Source organism: Pelobates fuscus, chromosome 7 (genome assembly GCF_036172605.1).
Source record: "Pelobates fuscus isolate aPelFus1 chromosome 7, aPelFus1.pri, whole genome shotgun sequence".
NCBI classification, from domain to species: domain Eukaryota; kingdom Metazoa; phylum Chordata; class Amphibia; order Anura; family Pelobatidae; genus Pelobates; species Pelobates fuscus.
In genome coordinates this window covers 165,950,993-165,975,334 of record NC_086323.1, presented here as the reverse complement: position 1 = coordinate 165,975,334, position 24,342 = coordinate 165,950,993, and the positions used below count along the sequence as shown (strand labels likewise).

The 24,342-nt window shown below is 42.2% G+C and overlaps 2 protein-coding genes across 2 annotated transcripts in view; both read left to right on the top strand.

The window, feature by feature from the left end:
• The window catches only part of CACNA2D3 (calcium voltage-gated channel auxiliary subunit alpha2delta 3), an 868,261-nt gene extending 867,359 nt beyond the window's left edge, over window positions 1-902 (top strand). Inside the window, exon 38 of the mRNA XM_063428162.1 lies at window positions 491-902. Coding sequence (XP_063284232.1) covers window positions 491-583 — 93 coding nt within the window. The 3' untranslated portion in view covers window positions 584-902. The remainder of the gene's footprint in view (window positions 1-490) is intronic.
• Window positions 903-6,555: 5,653 nt separating this feature from the next.
• LOC134569245 (polyribonucleotide 5'-hydroxyl-kinase Clp1-like) overlaps window positions 6,556-24,342 on the top strand; it is a 76,294-nt gene continuing 58,507 nt past the window's right edge. The window contains exon 1 of the mRNA XM_063428161.1: window positions 6,556-6,723. Coding sequence (XP_063284231.1) covers window positions 6,556-6,723 — 168 coding nt within the window. The remainder of the gene's footprint in view (window positions 6,724-24,342) is intronic.

The following is a 24,342-nucleotide window of genomic DNA, read 5'->3' as shown; positions in this document are numbered from 1 at the left end:
TGTCCAGGAGTAAGTAGATGAAGGCTAAGCAATAAAATGAAATATACATGAATACTATATTTAATGCATATGCTTAACTCAGATCATTGCGCGTTTCCTTAACTACATAATACTATAATAAATCTCCAAACAAATGTATTACAAATTTGTAAATTCTTACTTGTACTACACTAACACTTCTGCTGGGATGCTGTTTCAAGTATTACTACCTTTTCTGTATAGTACTTCTTGTTGAACGTGACAGTATCTTGCAATGTATATTTTAACAAAAAAGTCCACCTATTTATATATCTATTGATTTTTTTATATATTACGTTTTTGTAGCCCATCCATCTGTCCTGCAGTCACTCCGACCACTTCCTATATAAGAAATATGGGCTACGCATCCCAAAACCACTAGTACCACTTATTGTTGAAATATTGTTGATTTTTTTTGAATTTACGTTTATATGATATTAAAGATAAATAATGCTCTACTTTATTTCTCCAGGAAAATGCAAGGGAATGCGGTGGAGCTTTTGGCATCTGTTCCCAGCCACTAACAATGCTGCTATCACTTCTAATGATATATTTCTCAAGGTGACCTCCACTGATCTGATCACTTGGCATGCTACATACATGGATAAACTGTGAACTGAGACTGTTGATGCAGTATAGAAGACAAGAAATATAGTCAAAACATCAGCATTTCATGAGCTGTTGAAGAAAATAAAAAAATAACTGATACAATACAAGACTATTATCTTCTAACTTCGCAACTCATTCAGCTGTGAATTTTTCATTCAATATTCACACTTCATTAACACTGGACAAAAGACCCTGGCGATCATCATTTTCTGCTTTTTCCCATCAAAATAATTTAAAATGGTGTACTTTTTCAATAAAGTATATTAAAATCATAATTCTGCTGCCATATTTTTACTTCTATATTTGTTTTTGTTTTTTTCCTTCTCTGCATGGTACATTGATGCCGAAATATCAATTAAATCAGAACACACATTAGCTCTTCCGAAAAACTTACTTTCGAGGTTATTACTAAAGTGAGAATTGACGGGAAAGTAAAGTGAATTCAAAGTGAATTTCAAATTAAGGACCAAATTTGACTTGGAGTATTTTTTTAAATTGGGTATTCTAACCTAAATTTTTAAATCCATCTTGAATCAATTTTCACTTTCGCGATTAGCCCTGAGTGTGTTAGTCATCGCTCTTGCATTTATCTTGTTGACAAAGAAAACATTATAGTAACAATATCAGAGTTAAATGATTTTCCAAAATGTTTAATTAATCATCAAAAACAAGACTATGCTGACAAACCTTTGAGCTAAACTTCAGAGGACTCTGTATTGCCTTTAATGTAGCTGCAGGTTTATAAAGAAGAAGGTGGTAGCCAGCCTGATTTGTTTCAAGGCTGTTCTTGTGTGCCACCTTCCCTACAGCTTTGGGCATACCCAGAACACTGTAGAAGACAGACTAGTATTTGTGGATCTACATCATCTCACGGCCCCAGGCATGATTGATATGACATTCTAGGTTGACTGGAGATGCAATTTAGGAGACTGGATAAATAACCTATGATAGCACGACAAAAGGATAAAGTCAAGACAATATTATTTAACAAAACATGAAAAAAACAGACAAATTCATGAAAACAAAAATCTATTTTAGTACAATGTTATTGCTCAGATCCTTGTTTTCAACGAACAAGGTAGGAAATGTAAAAGTAAGTGCTGATGAGCTGTATTGTGGGATTATATAAATGGAAGGATGAGTTGTCTTGAAATTATTTCATTTGTCACCCAAATAGTCGAGATTAAAACAATATCCATCTCAGACGAACTGAGTAATTGTTTAGCTTTTGTTTGTTACTGTAGAATTCACCATGTAGGAAAGTCCGTAAACGTAATACTCAAATTGATAGATTTCCATGTTGGCTCCTCCTTCAATAAATGATGATGTCCTTCAATAAACAAAGCAAAACCTAGAAGCCACTGGGTGCAAGAATAAGAGTGCGCTATAACTTTAAACATAGTAAATTACATAGAGAGAGACAGATACTTTATGAAAAGTGCTTTCCTGTTAAATATATGACATATGTCTGTGCTTAAATATTTGTAATGAATACAATGCATTTAACAGATTACTTTTCAACTCTAATTTACTTATATCCTTTTTTTATTTGCTTAAGTAGGACTTCCAAGTATTTTGAAATGGCAACTTTTGTGTGTGCCCCTTGAAAATACAATGCAAACCAAAGTATTTACTATTAAGTTATTTTCCATTGCAATTGTGTTGCTAAAATATTAAGTTGAAACCACCATTTATGTGTATATAATGATCCTTAATAATGTCTATTAAATCACATTATAGAGATTTTTACTTTAATTAAAACTTTTTGTGATATGTTTGGGTGAGTATAAATCAATAATGCTGTAGACATAATACTCTCCAGGTAACTGGTCTCTTCTGTTCTTGAACAAGAGGTCTTGGACTTGACTGATCAAATGCTTCTCATTGAGAAGTCTCTGTGCTGGAGCCCTGAGTATACGTGCACATAATCACAGCTTTTCAATGCTTCTTCATAATCTTTAGTACAATCCATTGGAAGTCAGGGAGACCCCTTGCTTGCCTCGTGTCCTAGGGGGCTCAAGAGCTGGCCAGCTGGCCACTTTTGAGCCCCAGAGGCTGGCGGCGAGCAGCGAGGGAGCATACTCACCAGAGCTCTTCCTGCTCAGCTCCCTCAGCGCTGCTTAATGAAGCCGGGAGACGGAATATGACGTCAGACCAGCTCCCAGCATCACTAAGCGGCGTGCGAGGAAGCTGAGCAGGAAAATCAGAGCTCCCTCGCCGCCTACTAAGCCTGTCCGCCCCCTGCCTGCCCGACCAGCAGCCCTACTGGACAGGTAAGTAATCCACTCCAGCTCTCCCAGGGTGGATTTAAAATAAAAAAAAAATTAAATAATTTGTGTGTTGGGGGAAATGTCTGTGTGTATCTGTGAGTAAATGTGCGTGTGTGTCTGTGAGTGAATGAGTGTGTGTATCTGTGAGTGAATGTGTGTGTGTGTCCATGAGTGTGTGTATGTATGTATGTATGTGTCTAAGTGAATGTGTGTGTGTGTGTGTCTGTAAGTGTATGTGTCTAAGTTAATGTGTGTGTGTGTCTAAGTTAATGTGTGTGTGTGTGTGTGTCTGTGAGTGTGTGTGTGTCGGTCAATGAGTGTGTATGTGTTTGTCAGTGCGTGCGTCTGTCAGTGTGTGTCCGAGTAATAGTGTGCGTCTGTCTATCAGTGTGTCAAATCAGTGAGTGTGTGTTTGTCATTGTTTGTCAGTGTATAGGAGAGTGTGTGTCTGTCAATGAGTGTATGCATCTATCAGTGAGTGTGTGCGTCTGTCAGTCAAAGTGCGGCCTTGACTGGAAGGGGTGGGGAAAATGTAAATTAAGGAGGGGGGGTGCCCGAGCACCGTCCTGCCCAGGGCAGCCAAATCCTAAATACACCACTGGTTATGGTGGCATGCCAGAATAGCTGTGCCTTACATTTGGCACCCTATTTAGATTCAGAACAGCTGAACCTTCATTGCTTAGTTGTTCTGTGCTACATACATGTTTCATTGCTGTGTTCTGTCTGCTCTCCTGGATTTACCTGACCTCTGTCGTGCCCATCATTTATGAACCTCTGCTCCCTGGATTATGACTTTTTAAATTGCCTGACCTTGCCTGTACCTTGCCCCTGTTGTATTTTATTTGCCTTTGCTATTTTTGCTTACGTTCAAGTACTGCATTTTAGGTTCCATAGCCCTAACATGATACTACAACTGAGCCTGCAAAATGGAACTAGTAGACTTGGCGGAAACTATTCAAAGCATGTCCCACCAGATTGTGGCACTTGGTCAATCCATGCAAGATCTCCAGGACAAGCACAACTACATTCCCAGATCATGAAACTCCACGCTACTCCTCCTTCTGGTCCTATGTCTGTCCCCTCCTCTGATGACTCACATGCTCCAGAACCCTCTGTACCCAAGGGAAAACTATCCTACAAGCAACACAACAGAGATACAAAAGATATGCCAACAAGAAACGTAGATCTGCACAGTGGGTAATCACATGGGGCAAAAAGTATAGTTATCCACCAGACATTTACGATTGTCCTGTCCAAGAAAGAAACTCGGACCAAAGTTCCTGTGTCTATATCCAGTAGAGACTGTCCTCTCTCCTGTAACGGTTCGTCTACGATTGCCATCCTCTCTGCACATCCATCCTGTATTTCACCTTATTGAAGCCTTATATGTCTGACAGATTTACCACTTAAAACCCTCCTCCTCCAGGCCCTGCCCAAGTCAATGGCAAAGAAGAATACTAAAAAGGGATATGGACCAAAAGAACGGTCTTGGGGTCTTGGGAGCCATCTTCCAATGTCCATGCTCCCAGCTTGGTTCAAACATACCATCTCTGTCATCCTGGACATCCAGCTACCATACAAGTCTGGAGAATGTGTCTTAAGAGGGGGGTATTTCACAACTTACCTCTATTCCATCACTGCTCCAGGCCGCCCGAACACGTGCATGCGTGATTACTAGGGCTGGGCCTTGACCTCTGAGCTCAGATCGCGTCATGTCTCCCATGCATCAATAGACGTTCCATGCTGCAGGACAGCCCTGTAGGCGTAGCTGGAACACGTTATAGTTATATTACACTCCATGGCAACCCCTGTGACTGACAGCTCCAAGTACCAATAGGGTGTTATGGAGGCATGCCAGAAAAGGTGTGCCTTACATTTGGCCACATGCTTCTGAACCCGCTGTACCCATGCCAGAATGTGGAGAATGTTCTTTGTACCAAGGGTTTATGATGGATTTATTTTTGCTTACTATCAATAACTGCATTTTGGGTTACATATTCCTAACTAGACTGGTAGGAGAAAACCTCCCTTGTTGTCAGTTACAAAAGTGAAGACTTTTATTGAAGTTATTACTTTTCTAATCTGTAAAAATAGTGCTAGACACCAGACATATGAAGCACTCCAGCAAGATAAAGTGCTTATTCAAAATGCAATGTTCCTTTAACCCCTTCAGGACCGATAACTGTTCAGGACCGTCATCAGAAACATCCCCTTTTGGACCTATGCCCGTCCTGAACTGTCATAACGGAAAACGAGCAGCGAGAGTGATCGGAGATCGCTTCTGCTGATATCCCACTGTTACTCTCTGCCAGGCATGCGAGGCTGATAGTAACAGCCAATTATGTCATTTGAGCGACACGCAATTGCTCAGAATTGGCTGCTGTCAAAGTGGGTATTACAAACACACACTTTGACAGTGATCTCTGCCCCTCTCTCCTCTGTAGAGTTTTGAGAGGAAGAGAGACAGAGATTGTTATATATTGTTGCCAGAAGTGTTCTAAACTGTATTAATTTTAATGAAAAAAATTGTAATTTATAACCCCTTCCCTGCCATATCCTGTTACAGCAGTGCATTTGTACTGTCTGTATTTTTTATTTTTTTTATTTTTGCCCTTAAGGGTTATTTTTTTGTTAAAAAGCTGTGTATTAGTCTGTTTTAGTCTGTTTTAAAAAAAGGCAAATTTTAGTTAGTCAGTTTCCATCCTCCAAATCTCCAGTTATATTATTTTTGCAGGAGTTAGTTTAGAGATTGCTGCTAAAGGTGCATTTGATACCTGCACATTTGTTCGTTAAAAAGTTTAAAAAGTTGGGGGCGGGGCCGGACCGCCGAGCTGGACGGTCGCACTCGACACCAGCTCCTGCAAGCTATGCCCAAACAAGCTATGAAGCTACAATTTCAGGCAGAAAACCGTCCAGCAACGGTGGCCCCCAGCGGGCCGAGAGCCCTGGATCCAGGGAGAGGCTGGCCAAACGGGCTTCAGTCCCCTGGAGAAGGATTCCTCATTGGCACTATCAAGGCCTACTCTGGCGGTGAGCGGGGTGGACGGCCGCTGCCCCGTTGCCTGCTGATCAGCGCTCAGCCATGAGTCAGACCTGCGCGGAACTGGCCCCGAACCCCCCCCTTTGGACCGGGGGGGTGATCCCGGTCCCCACCCTCGGAACCCGACCACCACAGAGCACGTGAGGCGCAGTAGCAGGGCCGCCAAGACCCGCAACCCAAGCACTACAACCAAGATGGCGGAGGCCGCGTGCGATGGCGCCGAGACCATGAGCGGTCCATAAGCACCTACCACCTGCATACACCCTCGAACCCAAACAAGCCACTCACCTCCTCTATGACTGGACTCTCAGGGGCCTCCTCCCTCCTCCGGGCGAGGAAACAAGGCAACCTACAATACCTTGGTCTAAGGTTGAAGATTACAAAAAAGCAGCGTGAGTGTACTGGAAGATCAGGCCTTCAGACCGGGAAGTGGCTGGATATGTTCGCTGTGCTGGTGAATTTTGTCCCACACAATGCCCCTCACCTGCTGATGACCGAGAGGGAATTCCAGCCGGGCAGGTAACCACCAAAGCTCCCATTAGACTTGACATACCACAGCAGTCCCCAATACGAGAGGCTGAAGACCCTACCGACCAATAGGGAGCTCTTGTATCCGAGATGAAGGTGACTACTAATCACTCTCAAGCCAGGGGCTACCCAACTGATCTGCGTTCACCATCACACACTTATCTTGTTGCCAAACCAGAGTTGAAGTGGCATGGAAGGTCTCTAAGAACATTCATGATACCTGCAATACTGGACACTGCATGGATCCTGGCTGTTCATGTACAGCCCCAGCAGCTCTGCAGATCGGGCATCGGCTGATGTTGGCTACTCAGAGGGCTATAACAAAGATACTTCTGCCGAGCATTCTCCAGAGGGCTCCTGTACTCTTGCATGAACATTCAGCTTTTTTTTTGTTGACCTGATATCTCTTATTTTTATTTGTTCTTATCAATGCCTGTCTTACACTCATGCTGTTTAGAATGTCAAACACAGAACCAGTGGTAATTAACCTTATCAGAACAAGCATGGTGCCTTAATGATCTTCATAAGTTATGCAGATGTAAGTTATAGTTTAACCCACCTATTCTTAATATAAAAATGTGCAATCTCTCTCATGTGCCATGGCAATGTAACTGCGTGTATATCTAAAAAAAAATGCTTGTCCATTATGTTGCGGCATACCAAGCTTGTTTGAAATCTCTTGCACACTACAAATTACGAGCACCCTAACTAAGCTACTAATCTCATAACAGCGACTGTACGCATGCTTTAGTTTAACACAGCGACTTCACCGTGATATAGGAAATATCTAGATAATAAAGCGACGATACTCAACATAAATACCATTGTTAGGCTATGGTTACCAATTGACGAGGTAATTAATTAAGACAAAAATAGTTACCAAACCTGTACTTAGCTTGTATTATAAACCAAAAAATGTGCGTTTCATCTGAATGCTATACAACAGTTAACCAATATGTGTTTTTTCAACTGTTTGCAAATGCTGTTGTGGCATTGTTGACATGCGATTGTTATTCCAAGCACAGCAAAAATAAAGAATAAAAAAAAAAAAAAAAAAAGTTTACAAAGTTTGACATTTCTGTCAGTAACATATAACTGGTTGGCCAAAATCTAAAAGCAATGTGTGCATAAAAAAACAGAATTCAAAAATTACCACCACATACTTTCTCTGATTTTTTTGGAAGGAAAAGAGTTAGGGGAAAGAAGTCAAAACACCCCATCTTTTATAACTTTGGATGTCTACTTTATAACAAGATATGCTTTCAAACCATAAATTCAACTTGGAGGATGCAAAAATGCACCACACTCAACATGTGCCTAGCAAAGCAAGCAAACTATATTCAGCCAAAATGTGCAAGTCCAAAAATTGATACTGTAAAATCAATGCAAACCAATGCATGGGGGGGCATAGGTGTTCTCAGGGGACTTTGCAGAAAACAAACTGGGGTGTTTTCTGGCAGTAACATATAGCCATACCTCGCATTCTAAAACACACACCCGTGTACCCCCTCCCCCGAGTCTGCTATTAAACTAAATGGTGATAGACTCCAGATCATAGACTCCCATTCTTATCACTACCGACATGGTCCTCACCGTTCTTTAGCTGTTGTGGCATTCCCCTGAGCCTATGTAACAATGTGCATCCAACTATCCCAGGCTGGTACTTGGAAACCTGACACAAATTAATGACCAACTTCATGCTACTTGGAAATGCAGCCTATCCGATCTAACGTCTTTAATTTTCTTTTTGTAATTTCCTTCAATGTTGAACTTTCAAAAATGAAAAATATCATAAATAAAGAATTTATAAAAATAAAAAAAATTGGCCGGCTTCAAAAATGTCCCAAATAGGAAATGGGTGCAGGTTGACTACATGTCAAAATTCCAAGTTGGAAAACGTATATGCACACCTGCCAAATGTGGCCTTTTAGCCCCCTAACAACCCGACAAGCCTATGCATGGGTGGTATCCAGGGACGTATTAGCCGCGAGGCAAACAAGGCATTTGCCTTGGGCGCCATTTTCCAGGGGGCGGCAAAAAAATCCGCCCCAAATGCCTGGGAAATGCCTTGTTAGCCTGTCGGCTAACTGACAAGCCAGACGGACGGTCGGTCGGTCGACGCTGGCGAGGGAGCACTTTCCCCTGCGCTCCCAGTGCTTCCTCGCCAGCGCCGCCCGCCCGGCAGCCACTGGACCCCAGGGAAAGAGAGAGCCCCCCTGAGAATTCCCAAAGGTAAGGAGGCTGGGGGGATTGAATTTTTAAAAGAAAAAGTGAGTGTGTTAATGTGTGTGTGTGTCTATTAGTGAGTGAGTGTGTGTGTGTGTCTGTGAGTGAGTGTGTGTCTATTAGTGAGTGGGTGTGTGTGTGTCTATTAGTGAGTGTGTGTGTGTGTCAGTGAGTGTGTGTGTCTGTTAGTGTGTGTGTGTCTGTCTGTCTGTTAGTGTGTGTGTGTGTGTCTGTTAGTGAGTGTGTGTGTGTGTGTGTCTGTTAGTGTGTGTGTGTCCGTCTGTTAGTGTGTGTGTGTGTGTCAGTGAGTGTATGTCAGGGAGTGTGTCTGTTAGGAAGTGTGTGTCTGTTAGTGAGAGTGAATGTGTGTGTCTGCTAGTGACTGTGTCTGTTAGTGAGTGTGTATGTCTGTTAGCTAGTGTATGCATGTCTGTCAGAGAATGTGTGTGTGTGTATTTAGAAGGGGGAGTGGTGCAGGGGAGGGGGGTGCCTGAGTTTTGGCATGCCTAGGGCAGCACAAAACCAGGATACTCCGCTGGTGGTATCACTGTACTCAGGAGATGTTGCTGAATACATATTGCGGTGTTGTTCGGCAGTGATACATAACAGGATCTGCAAATTTGTACCTGAATTGCAATGTTTGTGAAAAAAATCAAACAAAGAAATTACCTATGTGAAGTTTGGCAAAGATTGGTAGTAAAATGGCTGCATAGAAAGTGTCAAAATATCCTTAGATGAATACCCTGGGTTGTCTACTTTAAAACCATATGTACATGTGGGGTGTGATTCAGAGACTTATGACAGATAATAGTGTTACAATGTCACTATTTATACATTTCACAAATATATATTTTGAAAACAGGAATGTCCTATTTGTACTTATAGCCCTATAATTTGCAAACAAAAGCAAAAAAGCCTGTAAACACTGAGTGTTTTTAAACTCAGGACAAAATTTTGAATCTATTTAGCATTTTTTTTCATTAGCTTTCGTAGATGAGTAAAATGTTTTTTAAGAAAAGTAAAAAAAAATGTTTTTTATTTTGAATTTTTCACCATATTTTTTATTTATTTTTTAAATTAAATTATATGACAGCTTATTGATCCGGTTGAAGAAGCCACATGTTAGTGGTGAAACGCGTTCCGGTTTTATTTGGACATTGTGCCATTTTTGGAAAGTAATGAACCAAAGAACACGGTGTAATTAATATCAAATAATTAGGTGGGCAGCAACATACATACACAAGCGACTTAATTTGAGTGTAAGCTCAAGATATAGAATATATGTGCGCTCCTAAATAAACTACAGAAGTGACCAAAGTTCATACAAATATAAATATTTATTACTAAATAGTAAATCAATAGATAGCTAGACAGGTCTATAGTTAATTAGACCATAATTACTAATAACAAGGTAAAATAAATAAATGAATAAAATGGTACAAATAAATCCTGATATTAATGGATGTCACAGTAGGTGTTCCACACACCAACAAAAATTACAATATAATAAAATGTGGCTATCTGGATATACAAAAAACACACAATGTTATAAAATGAAACAAATATATATATGTGAGTGAACTCAATAAGAGTACCTTGCCTCGGTGGGGGCCCCCACCGAGGTATAAGCAAGAGGAATAATGAGGAGCAGGACGAAGTCCGACGTGAGAAGTGTGGTGCTAAACCGCGGTCGGTGTCTTCTAAAAAGACCGCGGTATGTTTGAAAGGCACTCCAGCGAAAGATACGTTGCACCGCGGTCGGTGCCTTCAAAAAAGACCGCGGTGTAAGGGGACCAGCCCACAGCAGAACACGCTTCAAGCCGGTACTCACGGGGAATCCTGCACCTGACCTCCTCCTGCAACAGCTGATCAGGATGCCGGACTAACAGCCGTGGCTCATCGACGCGTTTCGTCCCGCCCACGGGACTTTCTCAAGATGCATAAACAGCCACAGTTCAGACTTTAAATACACCCATCAATTAGCTCTAAAACTAACGTGTTCCTCTTTGTCTGTTTGAAATGTTGGGAATTGTGTGCCATTTTTGTTTTATCTTATAGATTGTGTTAGATTGTGTTAATAAATCTGTTATTTTTTACCATCTTTATCCTGGTTCTACATTCGTCACTACATTCGTCTACAAATGGGAGTGCAGCCCCTAGTCTGCACAACGCCTAGATACTGAGTCAATTCTGACTCCTTGCTTGTAAGTACCCATTTGGGAACTTTACTTTATATCTCCAATTTACCAACTATACTGCGCAATCTTTTGTGTATCTATTCCCCTCCAGGACAAGATATTCATTTATTAAAGGGGTGGGTCGCCTATACGGACCCAAAAGTGATTCAAACTAGAGCTGAGTCCGCAGCTCTCGGTTTGTGAGTGTTTATAATTAATACATATATATATATATATATATATATATATATATATATATACTCTTTTGCTACCATCTGCACTATATTGTGATTATCTTTTATAGATCTCAACTCATTTGGGACCTAAGTGAGAATTTTCCTCCCATAGAAAAAGGTGATATTCATATTATCTACTATTAAAGCGCTACATTCTTTTTCTATTTCTGATTATCCAAATAATGATATGTAAAGAAAGCCCTTCTTTTCCTGTAAAAAAACAATATATAATTTGTATAGGAACAGTAAATGAGAGAGAGGAAAACTGCAGCTAAACACAAACACCACAAAAGTGTTAAGACAGCCCTGGTCCTTAACGTACAACATGGCCAAAACAGTCTGGTCCATAATGGGTTAAGTTATTATTGGGTGTTTTGTATGTTAAAATGCTTCATCATGGGGGGCCGAGCCTGACATGCAAGCTGAATGGTTACATGTTGGAGGGGCTCCTGCCACACATGTTTAATATGGCGATACGAAACAAACCAAAGCCTGAATACATGCCTGGGTATGCTACCCAAGATAGGGGCATCCTGGCGAACCGCTTGATACAAGACATGAGTGCCTACCATGACTATGAACCCAAGGTGGCACACTGCAGCCCGCAGTGGATGGGGTGGGGAAGAGACAGCTGCTCTCCTCGCCCTTACGCCGGGGATACAGAGCCAATGACTGTCTCCCCCCCCCTCTTAGGAACATTGGGGGGGATCCCGGTCCACCCCTCTGATTCAGCATGGTCACAGCGGACACAGGCAGTGTGTCTGCCAGAATGGCATCCAGATACATAATGGCGGACGCCATGTGCACATCAGACCACTGCGAAGAGTAGCATGACACTCTGACCAGGCTAAATGCCATACTTGATGCCTCCTGGGCGAAGCTAGAAAGCCGAGAGCGGCAGACCACAGCACAGGCATACTTACATAGCAAGAAAACGACGCGTTACTCCTGCAGACAAGGAGTTCCTCAGCCAAAGGGAACTCCAAGATGGCGCTGCAGAAACAGACCTCTCCCGTCTGCACGCAAACAGACACAACAAAACCAGGCAACAGAGCCATGTCGTAGAGATCTGCAAGCTCTCCACATACCCAGCCTCAAGCCAAGCCTCGCCATACAGTCGCAGAAAAAATGTTACTCATTGCCCCGGATCTGGACACTGCCAAAGAAAATCCAGCGGACCCTAATGGATGCAGCCACATCTTATACTCTGTATGCAGACCTCCATTGTGATGGGCAAGCAGGCCGGACAAAGTACATTGGAAGGGATAGCAGGTACCCACTAAAGGCATCGGATGAGTAGCCCAAGGACCCTAATGGCAGAGTTCACCCTCCTGCTCCTGATGTACTAGGCAGGATATACCCCTGAACCAACTTCATGCCGTTACAGCAGTCCAGTTCACTACCCGAAGGGGTTGAGATAGCATGTAATTGTATCACCATTACTAACTCACCTGTTGTTTATATATAGGATCCACATGCACACCTTCACAAAGCACAGATCACAAAGGGTATAGGTTGAACCTGGGGATAATGCCACACAGCTTATTGGGGGCAGGGATGTAGGCTATATACAGGGCCAGATTAAGAGTCCAGTGGGCCTGGTGCTGACAATTCTGATGGGCCTAAATACAAAAGCTTATCGACCAAAAACACTAAAACAGTCATACCTCCCAAGCGTCATGTATCTGATGGAGATGGTGCTCTAGGGAAACTCATAGGATGTTAATCTCACGCTTTCATCTTTCAAGTAAATTCATACCCCCTAACAGCAGTGTTCAGTAAAGCAGGAAGTCTATGGATGGGGTAAAAGGGTGGGCCACTGACGCAAATCACATAACCAGAACTGCCGAAAGGGACGCACATACCCATACCCAGTCACCCAGTCCCTTAGTGTCTGTGTCCCCATGTCTCCCAGTCAGGAATGTATTAGGCGCGAGGAAAACAAGGCATTTGCCTTGGGATGCATTTTCTAGGGCAAATGACGTCATATTCCGGCTCCCAGCATCACTCTGAGGGCGGCGTGCGAGGGAGCTGAGCAGAGAGCTCAGGGGAAAGTGCTCCCTCGCTAGCGTCGCCCGCCCGACTGACTAGCAGACCAGCAGCCACTGGACCCCCAGGGAATGGGTAACCCCCCCCAGCATTCCCAAAGGTAAGGAGGCTGGGGGGTTAAATTTAAAAAAAAAAGTGAGTGTGTTAATGTGAGTGAGTGTCTGTGTGTGTCTGTTAGTGTGTGTGTCTGACTGTGTGTGTCTGTAAGTGTGTGTTAGTCTGTTAGTGTGTGTTTGTCTGACTGTGTGTCTGTTAGTGTGTGTGTGTGTGTGTCTGTTAGTGTGTGTGTGTCTGTTAGTGTGTGTTTGTCTGACTGTGTGTGTCTGAATGTGTGTGTTTGTCTGTTAGTGTGTGTGTGTGACTGTGTGTGTCTGTTAGTGTGTGTGTGTATGTGTGAATGTGTGTGTTTGTCTGTTAGTATGTGTGTGTCTGTTAGTGTGTGTGTGTAACTGTGTGTGTCTGTTAGTGTGTGTGTGTATGTGTGAATGTGTGTGTGTGTCTGTTAGTGTGTGTGTCTGACTGTGTGTGTGTGTGTCTGTTAGTGTGTGTCTGACTGTATGTGTCTGTTAGTGTGCGTGTGTCTGTTAGTGTGTCTGACTGTGTGTGTCTGCTAGTGTGTGTGTGTGTGTGTCTGTTAGTGTGTGTCTGACTGTGTGTGTCTGTTAGTGTGTGTGTCTGACTGTGTGTCTGAATGTGTGTGTGTGTCTGTGTGTGTCTGTTAGTGTGTGTGTATCTGACTGTGTGTGTCTGACTGTGTGTTAGTGTGTGTGTCTGTTAGTGTGTCTGTGTCTGTTGGTGTGTGTTTGACTGTGTGTGCCTGTTAGTGTGTGTGTCTGACTGTGTGTGTCTGTTAGTGTGTGTGTGTGTGTGTGTGTGTGTCTGACTGTGTGTCTGAATGTGTTTGTGTGTATGTGTGTTCAGGACTGTGTGTGGCTGACTGTGTGTGCCTGACTGTGTGTGTGTGTCTGACTGTATGTGTGTGTGTCTGACAGTGTGTGTCTGACTGTGTGTCTGACTGTGTGTGTCTGACTGTGTGCCTGTTAGTGTGTGTGTGTGTTAGTGTGTGTGTCTGTTAGTGTGTGTGTCTGTTAGTGTGTGTGTGTGTGTGTGTTAGTGTATGTTTGTCTGATTGTGTGTGTGTTAGTGTGTGTGTGTGTTAGTGTGTGTGTGTCTGACTGTGTGTCTGTTAGTGTGTGTCTGTTAGTGTGTGTTTGTATGACTGTGTGTGTCTGTTAGTGTGTGTGTGTCTGTTAGTGTGTGTGTCTGACTGTGTGTGTCTGTTAGTGTGTGTGTGTGTGTGTGTGTTAGTGTGTGTCTGTTAGTGTGTGTTTGTCTGACTGTGTGTGTCTGTTAGTGTGTCTGTTATTGTGTGTGTCTGACTGTGTGTGTGTCTGTTAGTGTGTGTGTGTGTCTGACTGTGTGTCTGAATGTGTGTGTGTGTGTCTGACTGTGTGTGTGTGTGTGTCTGTTAGTGTGTGTGTGTGTGTGTGTGACTGTGTGTGTCTGACTGTGTGTCTGTTGGCGTGTGTGTGTGTGTGTGTGTGTTAGTGAGTGTGTGTCTGTTAGTGTGTGTGTCTGACTGTGTGTGTCTGTTAGTGTGTGTGTGTTTCTGTTAGCTAGTGTCAGTGAATGTGTGTGTGTGTGTGTGTATGTGTGTATTTAGAAGGCGGGGCAGGGGTGAAGGGTTGGGTGGGGGTGGCGCGCGTGGTGGGGGTGTGTGTCTGAGTTTTGTCCTGCCTAGGGCAGCACAAAACCAAGATACACCACTGCTCCCAGTGTCCACAAGTCACTAGGACACTAGGGGACATTGAGAGACATGGGGACACTGGGAGATAATAACGACAAATTCTGGTGTATAGTGAGCAAGCTATAAAGAAATGCTGGATTATCCCTGGAATAAACAGGTAATGGTAATAATAATAAGTCTTCCAAAAAACCCCTCAGAAGTCTTCATCTAATGCACCCTGCTGCTCCTAAGCCAACACCTATGCTGTCCCTAAAATATGCAGTCTGGACTGAAAACTCCCAAATCCCCCACTCAACCTAAAATATCAGAGTAAAGAAAAACAAAGTGTTATGCACCTAGTGCCACCATATGTGACATAAAAATAAGTGAATAAGGAAAACCCGACGCGCGTTTCGGTGCGTTTGACTGCACCTTCGTCAGGGCCTTACTGACAGCAATATATTTTGGCTGATATATTGATCTCCTGAATCTTTTTGATGTTCTAGTCTAACCACTATCCAGTGGATGTCTCATAGTAGTTGATCTATATCCTTTTTGCCTCAGTTTAGTATTTTGTTTAGAGGAGTGTGCCTTACTTTAAGGACACATAGGATTTTCTGGTGACTAATGTACATTAAGTATCTCAGAAGCAGTTCTATATATAGTGCCTTTTATTTAACTAATAAAGTATTTATTAATAAAAAAATTGCACTTTTTAGAACTATGCATGACTGAGAATTTAAGTCAGCCCCACCACCTTAATTCAGAGCTCTTTACTGATTAGTCACAATCCTTATTATTTTTCCCTTTTCTGTATAAAACCAGCATTGAGTCTCACTTTTTTTTTTAAACTGCCTGCGGCTTGAATTCGGAGTGCCTGTGATTCTTTCTTCTTTGCATATTATTCTGGGATTGCTGGTCCTAATCCAGAGCACCCGTGGCCGCTGGGAATGAGTGTGGTTCCCACTATCTACTTCACTGTTTTTTTGAGACTCAATTTCTTTCTTATTTTTTCTCTAAATCCTAAAAGTAGTGTGTAAAAAAAAAAATAATAATAATAATTTAATTGAAATCAATGGGCCTATTCCATGGGCTTGGGCCTGGAGCTGCAGCTCCATCAGCCCCTATGTTAACCCGGCCTTGGCTACATAACCTTTCCACGTCTGCACACATGCAAAAATTACAAACTGCAGGCCAAAATAGTTAGGCCATTCTCCAGTTCAACAGGTTATGCTAAACTATGCAAATTATTAGCAATTTCCAATTCAACCATGTTATGTAATATGACTTAATAGTGCTGTCTAAGATCTTGTGGACTACGTCGCTCATAATTATCTTAGAGCCATAATGCTGCAAAGCATCAGGGGAGATGTGGTCCACAAACCTAGAGTGCCAAAGGCTGCCTTCCCCAGGCTAACTTCTTGTCACAGATGGGTTAAAATACTTTGTGTTAATAAGATAACTATACATCCACATTTTATTCTATATGAAAAGCTCAGCTGTATGTTCGCCAACATTACATAAAAATGATCCATTAAAGATAATAGAAATATTTTCTTATAACTTTTGCTATATTTTTTCCATTACATTTTCGGTTTTCCCAAAAATATTATTTAAAATTAGGATTATTTAAAGCTATTGATTGCAGATTGCTTTGTGCTAAGTATCTGGATTGTTGACAATTATTCCATCATGTTGCACGCGGTAAGTTGTGAGAAACAGGAGGAAGAAAAAGTTCTTGCTTGATGAAAGTAGGACCAGATTATCCCTAAATTTTCACAATAACTTTAAAACAGAAAATACCATATATGAGAAGACAGATAGGTCAGGGACAACAGAATGAAGAATAGTCAAATAACAAGCGTAGGTCAGAGAATCCTATGAGTATAACAAAGAAAACCGCACTCTCAGCTAAAATCTAAAAGGAAACCACAATAGGGCACACAGCTAAGGAGGGACAGCTAAGGAGGGTGTATATATAGCTTTAAGTGGGCAGAGATTTATTTGAACCCTATTATGTCATGACATGAGTGATGACGAAAATCTGCATCATCAACCTGGCCTCAAGAGACGGAGCCATGAAAAGACTCTAAAATTCAGCAACTAATGTCAGATAGGACCACAGATGGAGGAGCGCTCGCATGGGAGAAGGACGGAGACGGCGCTTGCGGTATGTATACCACGCTCATAGGGACACTTCTCTGATACTCATGGCATGACAGATGCCACTATATTAAAACAGCTCTGCTACTTTTGAGATTTTCAAAAATATTGAATTTTTAAACTTAGAATTCATAAAGTTAAAAGAATTTCAGTGTCATCAAAATATACTAACTGGGTCATTTACCAAAGTGAGAATTGAAAGTGAATTCAAATTTAGGGTTAAAATAACTGAACTGGAAACATCTTCAAAGTCAGCCATCTGGCCTTAAATGTGAAAATCACTTTGAATTATCACTTTAGTGAGTAGACCTGTTACAATGGAAAACTAACCTCCATTATAAGTGATGCCATCAAGCTTTTAAACATCTGGCCTACTAATGGTTGCTGCTTAAATGCTAATACTACTGAACAGGGTGTCCTGCCTCCAACCCATGCTCCCTCACAAACTCCCTGTCCCATAATATATCTGATTACTAGGAAAATGCTCAAATCCCAGGGTGAGCTAAGGGGTGGGGTTGCAAGGGATGTTGCCCCATCTTTGAAAGTTAATTTACTCAGCCTGCAGCGTGTGTGGATTCTCTGTGCATTCACCCCTTCAACTAGCTTGTGAATATATGTAATTTTAACCCAATGACTCTCTCACCAACCTTTGTCACCAGCCCCCACTTAGTTACCCCAATCATCACTTAGGCAATCTGTCACATACTTTGGATCTGTTACATACCTAGTCACATTTATCCTACAGTCATACCCCAACCACTGAATTTCAGCTGGATACCAGCCCTGTCACATTCATCCACCTTATCATATCTGATCAATTATCCAATACACACGTCACATACTCCTACACACCTGTATCTAGCAATCTGCTTTGTCATAGAGTTTCCTGCACCTAACGGCCTGTACCAGGCCTTACCCGGTTTTACTATATAAAATATACACAGGCCTTCATACACACATTACACACAGGTGAATCTTTAGGATTTTCGTTGCTCAATATACAGCACTGAAACTGTGTATGAAACTTGTTAAATAAATATTTGCAAGAAAAGAGAAAGACATCAAAAAGGGCTAGAGAGAGGAGCTTATTTCAATGTATCTATGTTCATGTGGATTTTATTTTTGTAACTGAAGTTTTTAGTTCATTTAGAGTTACAATATACTTTTTTAAACTGTCATTTGGGCATTGACGTGTTCCAGCTCTGCCTTTTATATGGAATCATTGGTTCACAATGAGGCCTTTCTATGAAACTATAATCAGATATAAAGCTATATCACTTTAACAAAGTAGCTTATTCACTAAATGGTCAACTGCGGTAAACTGACTGGAAAAATATACATCAAAATAGCTAAGGTGGGGGCAAACCTCTAACTAAGTTGTTTGTTTTTTTCCCAGCTCAGTTTTTTTTACCTATGTTTTGCAAGCTGATTGTCAAGTAACATTAAACAGCTAGTTTAAAACATATGTATTAAAAATCTTATAGAACACCACCCTTTCGCCTCTAACAACAAACGTAATCATTTTTCTAATATAGTGTAAATCAAGCATGTCTGCATGCGGCCCACAATTAATCTTTTTGCGGCCCGCCTGCCCTGGGGCCGCTTTCAGCTGTGGCTGCGACCAGCAAGATAGAAAAAATATTTCCTGATTCTTGCTGTCCCAGCCACAAGAGGGCAGAGTGGCTGTGTGTATGCTGAGCAGACCAGAGCAGCCACTCCCCCTTCCCTCCTGCTCGCAGTACCAGAGGAGCATCTGACCTGCTTCACTCTTTCTTAGGAGTACATTTATCTTGCATTTCACTTGCACACCCAGCATACACTTTTGAGACCATTATACCGATCGTATAATTTTGCTTGTTTATCGGTATCTTAGCAACACTACGTCACCAAGCATACCACGGTGCACCACGTGACCGCGGGTTCTCACTTCCGGCTTCACTTCCAGGTTCGCACAAAGGGATTCAAGGGTTTCTTCACGATTGGTGAGTACATTATTCTATTTCCTATATATATAATTTTTATACTTAGATACATTGACCTTGAGAAAGACCCGAATGGGTCGAAACGTCGGTTAATTTTTGATGTTATACCTACTGGAATAAATCTCCTTTTTTTTCACTTGTTAAGTCCTCAGAGTGCATCTCTTCATTTTTGTTTATATTTGGCCTGAATTTGTTATGACCCTATATAAACCCTACCCCCCTACTTACCTTTGCCGTTCAAGCTGTGTTGACTGTAAACATAGTTACCTGCATTTCCTGTCCGCCGTTCCCGCCAAAATTCTGCAGCAAGCAAGCAGTCTCCCTCCAACAGCACCTACCGCAGACTTCAGGGCTTGTCCACCGGCTGCCCCGCGGCTTTCCCGACTGGCTAACCAGCTGCCTAGCTTCCGGTCACGAGGCCGGCACGCAAACGTAAGCTTCAACATGGGGAATAGCGTTCGGCTATTTCCCACGTTCGGGCCTAAAAACGGGGGGATAGGCTCCCTAGATATATTACTTACCCGTTCGTTCAATCCGCCGTTCATGTACTTCTACGTTCGGGCAATTTTTAGCCGACCGCATAGTACACACGAATTTCGTTCATTCTTACGTACGCTTATACTCACCTTACGTTTGCCTGTTTCTCACTTTCGTTAGACGAAACACATACGAACGGCTGGGTCACGAAACATTTCTTTTTTCATTAATCTCCTTATTTTCCTTATTCTAAATGCCATTATTTCACCACACTGTCACATTTAAACTATGTATATATCCCAGGCTTTTTTCTCTTAAAGGAACAGTTTCCCCTTTACGGTTGCAGGGCCTAGCCCCACAAAAACCTCTAAAAAACTATCAAACTCCATGCTCACTTTTCCAATAGTTTTATTTGTAAATCCCTGTTAATTGTAATACTATACTCAGGTTCCTTAATTTTAAAAAAATGTTTTAGGTTGTACTACTTATTCTGTCAAGAAGACTCCAGGAGGTGGCTCCAGTATCCAGTACCACGGTATCAGGTAAATAAGGTTAAAAAATGTACGTTTCTTCTGAGGCCTCATTTCAGCCTCCACGGCCTTTTTACAATACCCTTTCACCTCCCAAAGTGGGCTCAAAACTTTAAACTCATAAGGTTAAAAGATGCCTCACTCTCCAGGTTACTATTATATTAAATGTTAAATTCTGTTTTAATTTCTACATATCTTTACGTAGACCTGCACCATTGCGCAGATTCACTACGCCTTCTACGTCCATCAGTCTACCTGGTTCCCGACGTTCCAGTAGTATTAGGTATCCCTAATCTTACTCACTACTATTACGTCCTTCTAAGGCCTCACTTCGCCTGCATATCATGCAAAAAAAATTGCTCAGTTCTGGGATCCCAGGGGCTTGTCTCAAAAAGTTTTTTTGACCTACATTCAGGTCTCTTTCATTACACAAGCGTTTATGATACAGTGTTTCTGTTACACACCATTCCATACGTTCTACATTTTTACACTTGGATTACCAATTGTACGCCTCTGGCCTACTATCATCTTTCTTACCCCTAGGTTCCTGGACTGGACCTGATTATACAAAGTATATATAGACCTATATATTGAAGTCGCCTGAGCAATTTCCTATATACAGAACTAACACTCAAGGTCAGTATCTACATACGTTACATACTTTCTGCAAGAGACAAGCCCCCGTCAGGGTAGAGAACAGGCTTTCAGGGTCAGGTGCTGGCCCTAGCTTCCCCCAATAATACTACGGTCTGCAAGGTCTACACCCCTACCTCATACACGGAGGTTCAGCCCCACGACCAAATCATAGCTAGCCACCTCGCTCGCTCTTCTTTAGGGCTACAGTCAGGACTTCCCATGTCACGGCCACACGTTTTGAATCTCTTATAGTCACCGAGAGGCCGACATCCTGCCACCTCCTTCTGGTGGCCACAAAATCCCCTCGGCCCAAATCATAGGTAGAGCCTCTCACCGTCGCTTGGCAATAGCAGGGCCTCATCTGTCACTTGGTTCTAAATTTTAATTCTTCGCTTCGGCATTATCTAGCAGGCCAATTCATCCCACCTCCACTAAACTCTACTTATCCATATCATTATTCCTTTCATGATGTCGCAAGAACCAATCATCGATCCCCCATCAGACGATATACCCAGCACACCAGCCAGGCCTGGGTCTCCGGTGGAATCCCTCACTCCTTCTACTCCCAGATCCCTAAGATTTTGGACCATTCCTAAAATATTGGCTGAACTTAGGCTCAGGGGAATCCCCTTTCCAGCCACCGCCAGGAAAGCAGAACTTTATAAACTGCTGACGACTCAGGCCAACGAACCAAGGCCCGGCACCAGTTCACAAGGGCCTTCGGTTGGCTTTTCTGATTCCACCCAGGAAACTCTGGCGGCTATACTAGCCAAACTGCAATCCATTAACAGCAGGTTGCTGAACGTGGAATCAGCCATAGCCACTCCAGGTGACTTAACAGCCCCAGCAGTCCTTACTCTGATAACCTCGACCGCTCTGACTGCCATACCCCTCATTTCCCCTCCCCCACCAGCCACTACCACTCCCACTACCCACACCTCACCAGCCCACTCTGTTCCGGCTTCCATCAAGAAAGATATTCTTAATAACTTTAACACTGGCATATGCAGCTACAGTGCATGCAGGTTGTTGCACATCTGCTCCATACACCGAACAAATAAGCTGGTTCAGCACACATTTAATTATACGACGACACCACGTCCAGTTAATGGCACTTTCTCTTCGCAACCTTACTCATCTCGGGGGGCTGCTTACTTGCACTCCAAGTAATAAAGTGTGATTTGACATTTTTGTATCCTTCTTCTTTTCCTCCAGTTCATGGAATAGTTTCAGTCATACCAATGTATAATTTTGATGTAATTTGCCTTCATTCTACTATTCCAGCATGTAGGGATACATGCTTAAGCAATATAGATATATCTTAGACCTCATTCTCTACACCTCCTTTACTCAGCTCCTAACACTCTTTTATGCTCTTTAATTACAGGTCTCCGGCCGGGCTCCCCCTCCGGCACACCTTCAATACAGCCAGGACGCCATCGTTCCTACAGCTAACCCTGGTTTAAACAAACTATTACTCCACGCATAAACACTCACGCACCAAGCACTGTGTCCCAACACCACTATCTCTTACGCTAGGGCACTGACTATCTTCAACAAATTCACAGCCGAGTTTTGCTTGCAAGGTGACCTTTTCATCAAAACTATGGTGGCTTTTGCCTCCTTTTGCCATTTACACCTTAAACTCTCTTATAATACGATCAAACTCTACCTCACCGGAGTACAACACCACATCCTCACTAACTTCCCTAACCACGCTCCTTTTCTGTCTTCCTACCTCATTAAGAAAATCCTCAATGGTATTTTTAAGGTCTCAGTCTCTCCTAGTACGACTAGGCTACCAATAGATGGTCCAATATTCCGTCTCCTAAGCGACTTATTGGACAAATCCCCGTTTGACCACAATACCAATTTAGTCATGAAATCTGCAATTTTTGTGGCCTTTTATGGGTTCCTCAGACCTAGAGAGTTCACAGTGGTACGTCAAGGAGACACAGTACGATGCCTCAAACTTTCTTACTTAAAGAGACTAGATGACCATTTTGTACTCTCTTTGCTTCTACCAAGACTAATCACTCAGCCTATCCCACTATCATTCCCCTCTTTCCTACCGATAATTTGTGGTGCCCTGTACATGATATGCTCTTGGTTTCTCACCTCACGCACTCACCAGATACTCCACTACTTCTACTCCAAGGACACCCACTCACCACAGCTAAATTTATGTTACACATCAGAATTCTATTGTCTAGGTTAGGCTACAACCCAGCCTCCTTCTCTGGTTACTCATTTTGCATCGGCGCAGCATCATCAGCCTCTAGCACTAACACCCCAGTACACATCTTTAAGAGGCTGGGACGCTATATCCTCAATATACAACTCCTACATCCCTCAACCAGAAAAGGAGCTCAGGCAGGCTTTCAGTAATCTCGCAATTTAAACTTGCAATAAAGTGTGTTTACTTTGAATTCCTTTTTGCCCTCTTTTTTACAGGCCTACTAGTACGTTGGTTTCGGCACACCTCAACCAACTTTGCTCCTTCTCTACATTCCATTAACATAATAGAGATTCCGAGCACAAGTTGGAAGGCCAATTGGCCTGAATTTGTGGGAGGAGTTATGACCCTATATAAACCCTACCCCCCACTTACCTTTGCCGTTCAAGCTGTGTTGACCCCACCCACCTACACCCTCCTTTACACATTTCTCTTTGTGAGCCCTCTTTTTTACAGGCCTACACATACGTTGGTTTCGGCACACCTCAACCAACTTTGCTCCTTCTCTACATTCCATTAACATAATAGAGATTCCGAGCACAAATATATATATATATATATATATAGAGAGAGAGAAAGAGAGAGAGAGAGTAAAAAAACAGATACAATTTGTACCTTGTAATACCTTTATACCTTTATATATATCTGTGTGTGTGTGTGTGCACGCGCGCTTTACTATTTGATGTATATTGCCAACTGAGAAAGCCTCAACTGATACAGGTTAAAAGTGTTTTGGTTCAATTTGGTTTTACTATTTTTCTATTTTATTCAGTAACTTTTTTTGACATATTTTTATATCGAGTATATTCACTTACTGCATCCTTGGAGATTTGGAGGCTTAATTTAGGTGTACCTTGAAATTACTAACCTTAAGTAACCCTATCTTGCTCAAATGTATGTACGTTGAACTATTTCTTCATATACACACTTTTATTACAGTCTACTCTAATGTGTCTGTCTATCCTCTTTATGTTTTTTATCCAACTGATCTGGAGGAAACGATTTCACTCTGAGAAGACCACATATAGGCAGTAGGGTGGCCTTTAATAGCCCGCAGACATGACTACTGAGACCAGTCTGTTGGCTCCGTGTTTGTGAGGGTGTGCTTCTATCTATTATGTTCTAATGTGATATTGTAAAATTTTCTACAATATGATGTTTTTTTGTATTTTGAGTACATGTAGATCACCATTTAGAAGATACACTGACTGTATATGAGACGCTGATCTATTGCATCAAAGTATTGTTTAAACATCATTGTTTATCCAAGAATTTGGGAATATTCTCAAAAATGTGGGTGTGTTACTTTCATTAAACTATTTTGCTGTATGCAGAGACCTAACACTTGATTAGTGATCTATGAAATGGTTTGGCAGAAACTGGTCCTTCTCCAAATGATGAGTGTACCAAGTGACCTTAAACATGTATGAAACATTTCA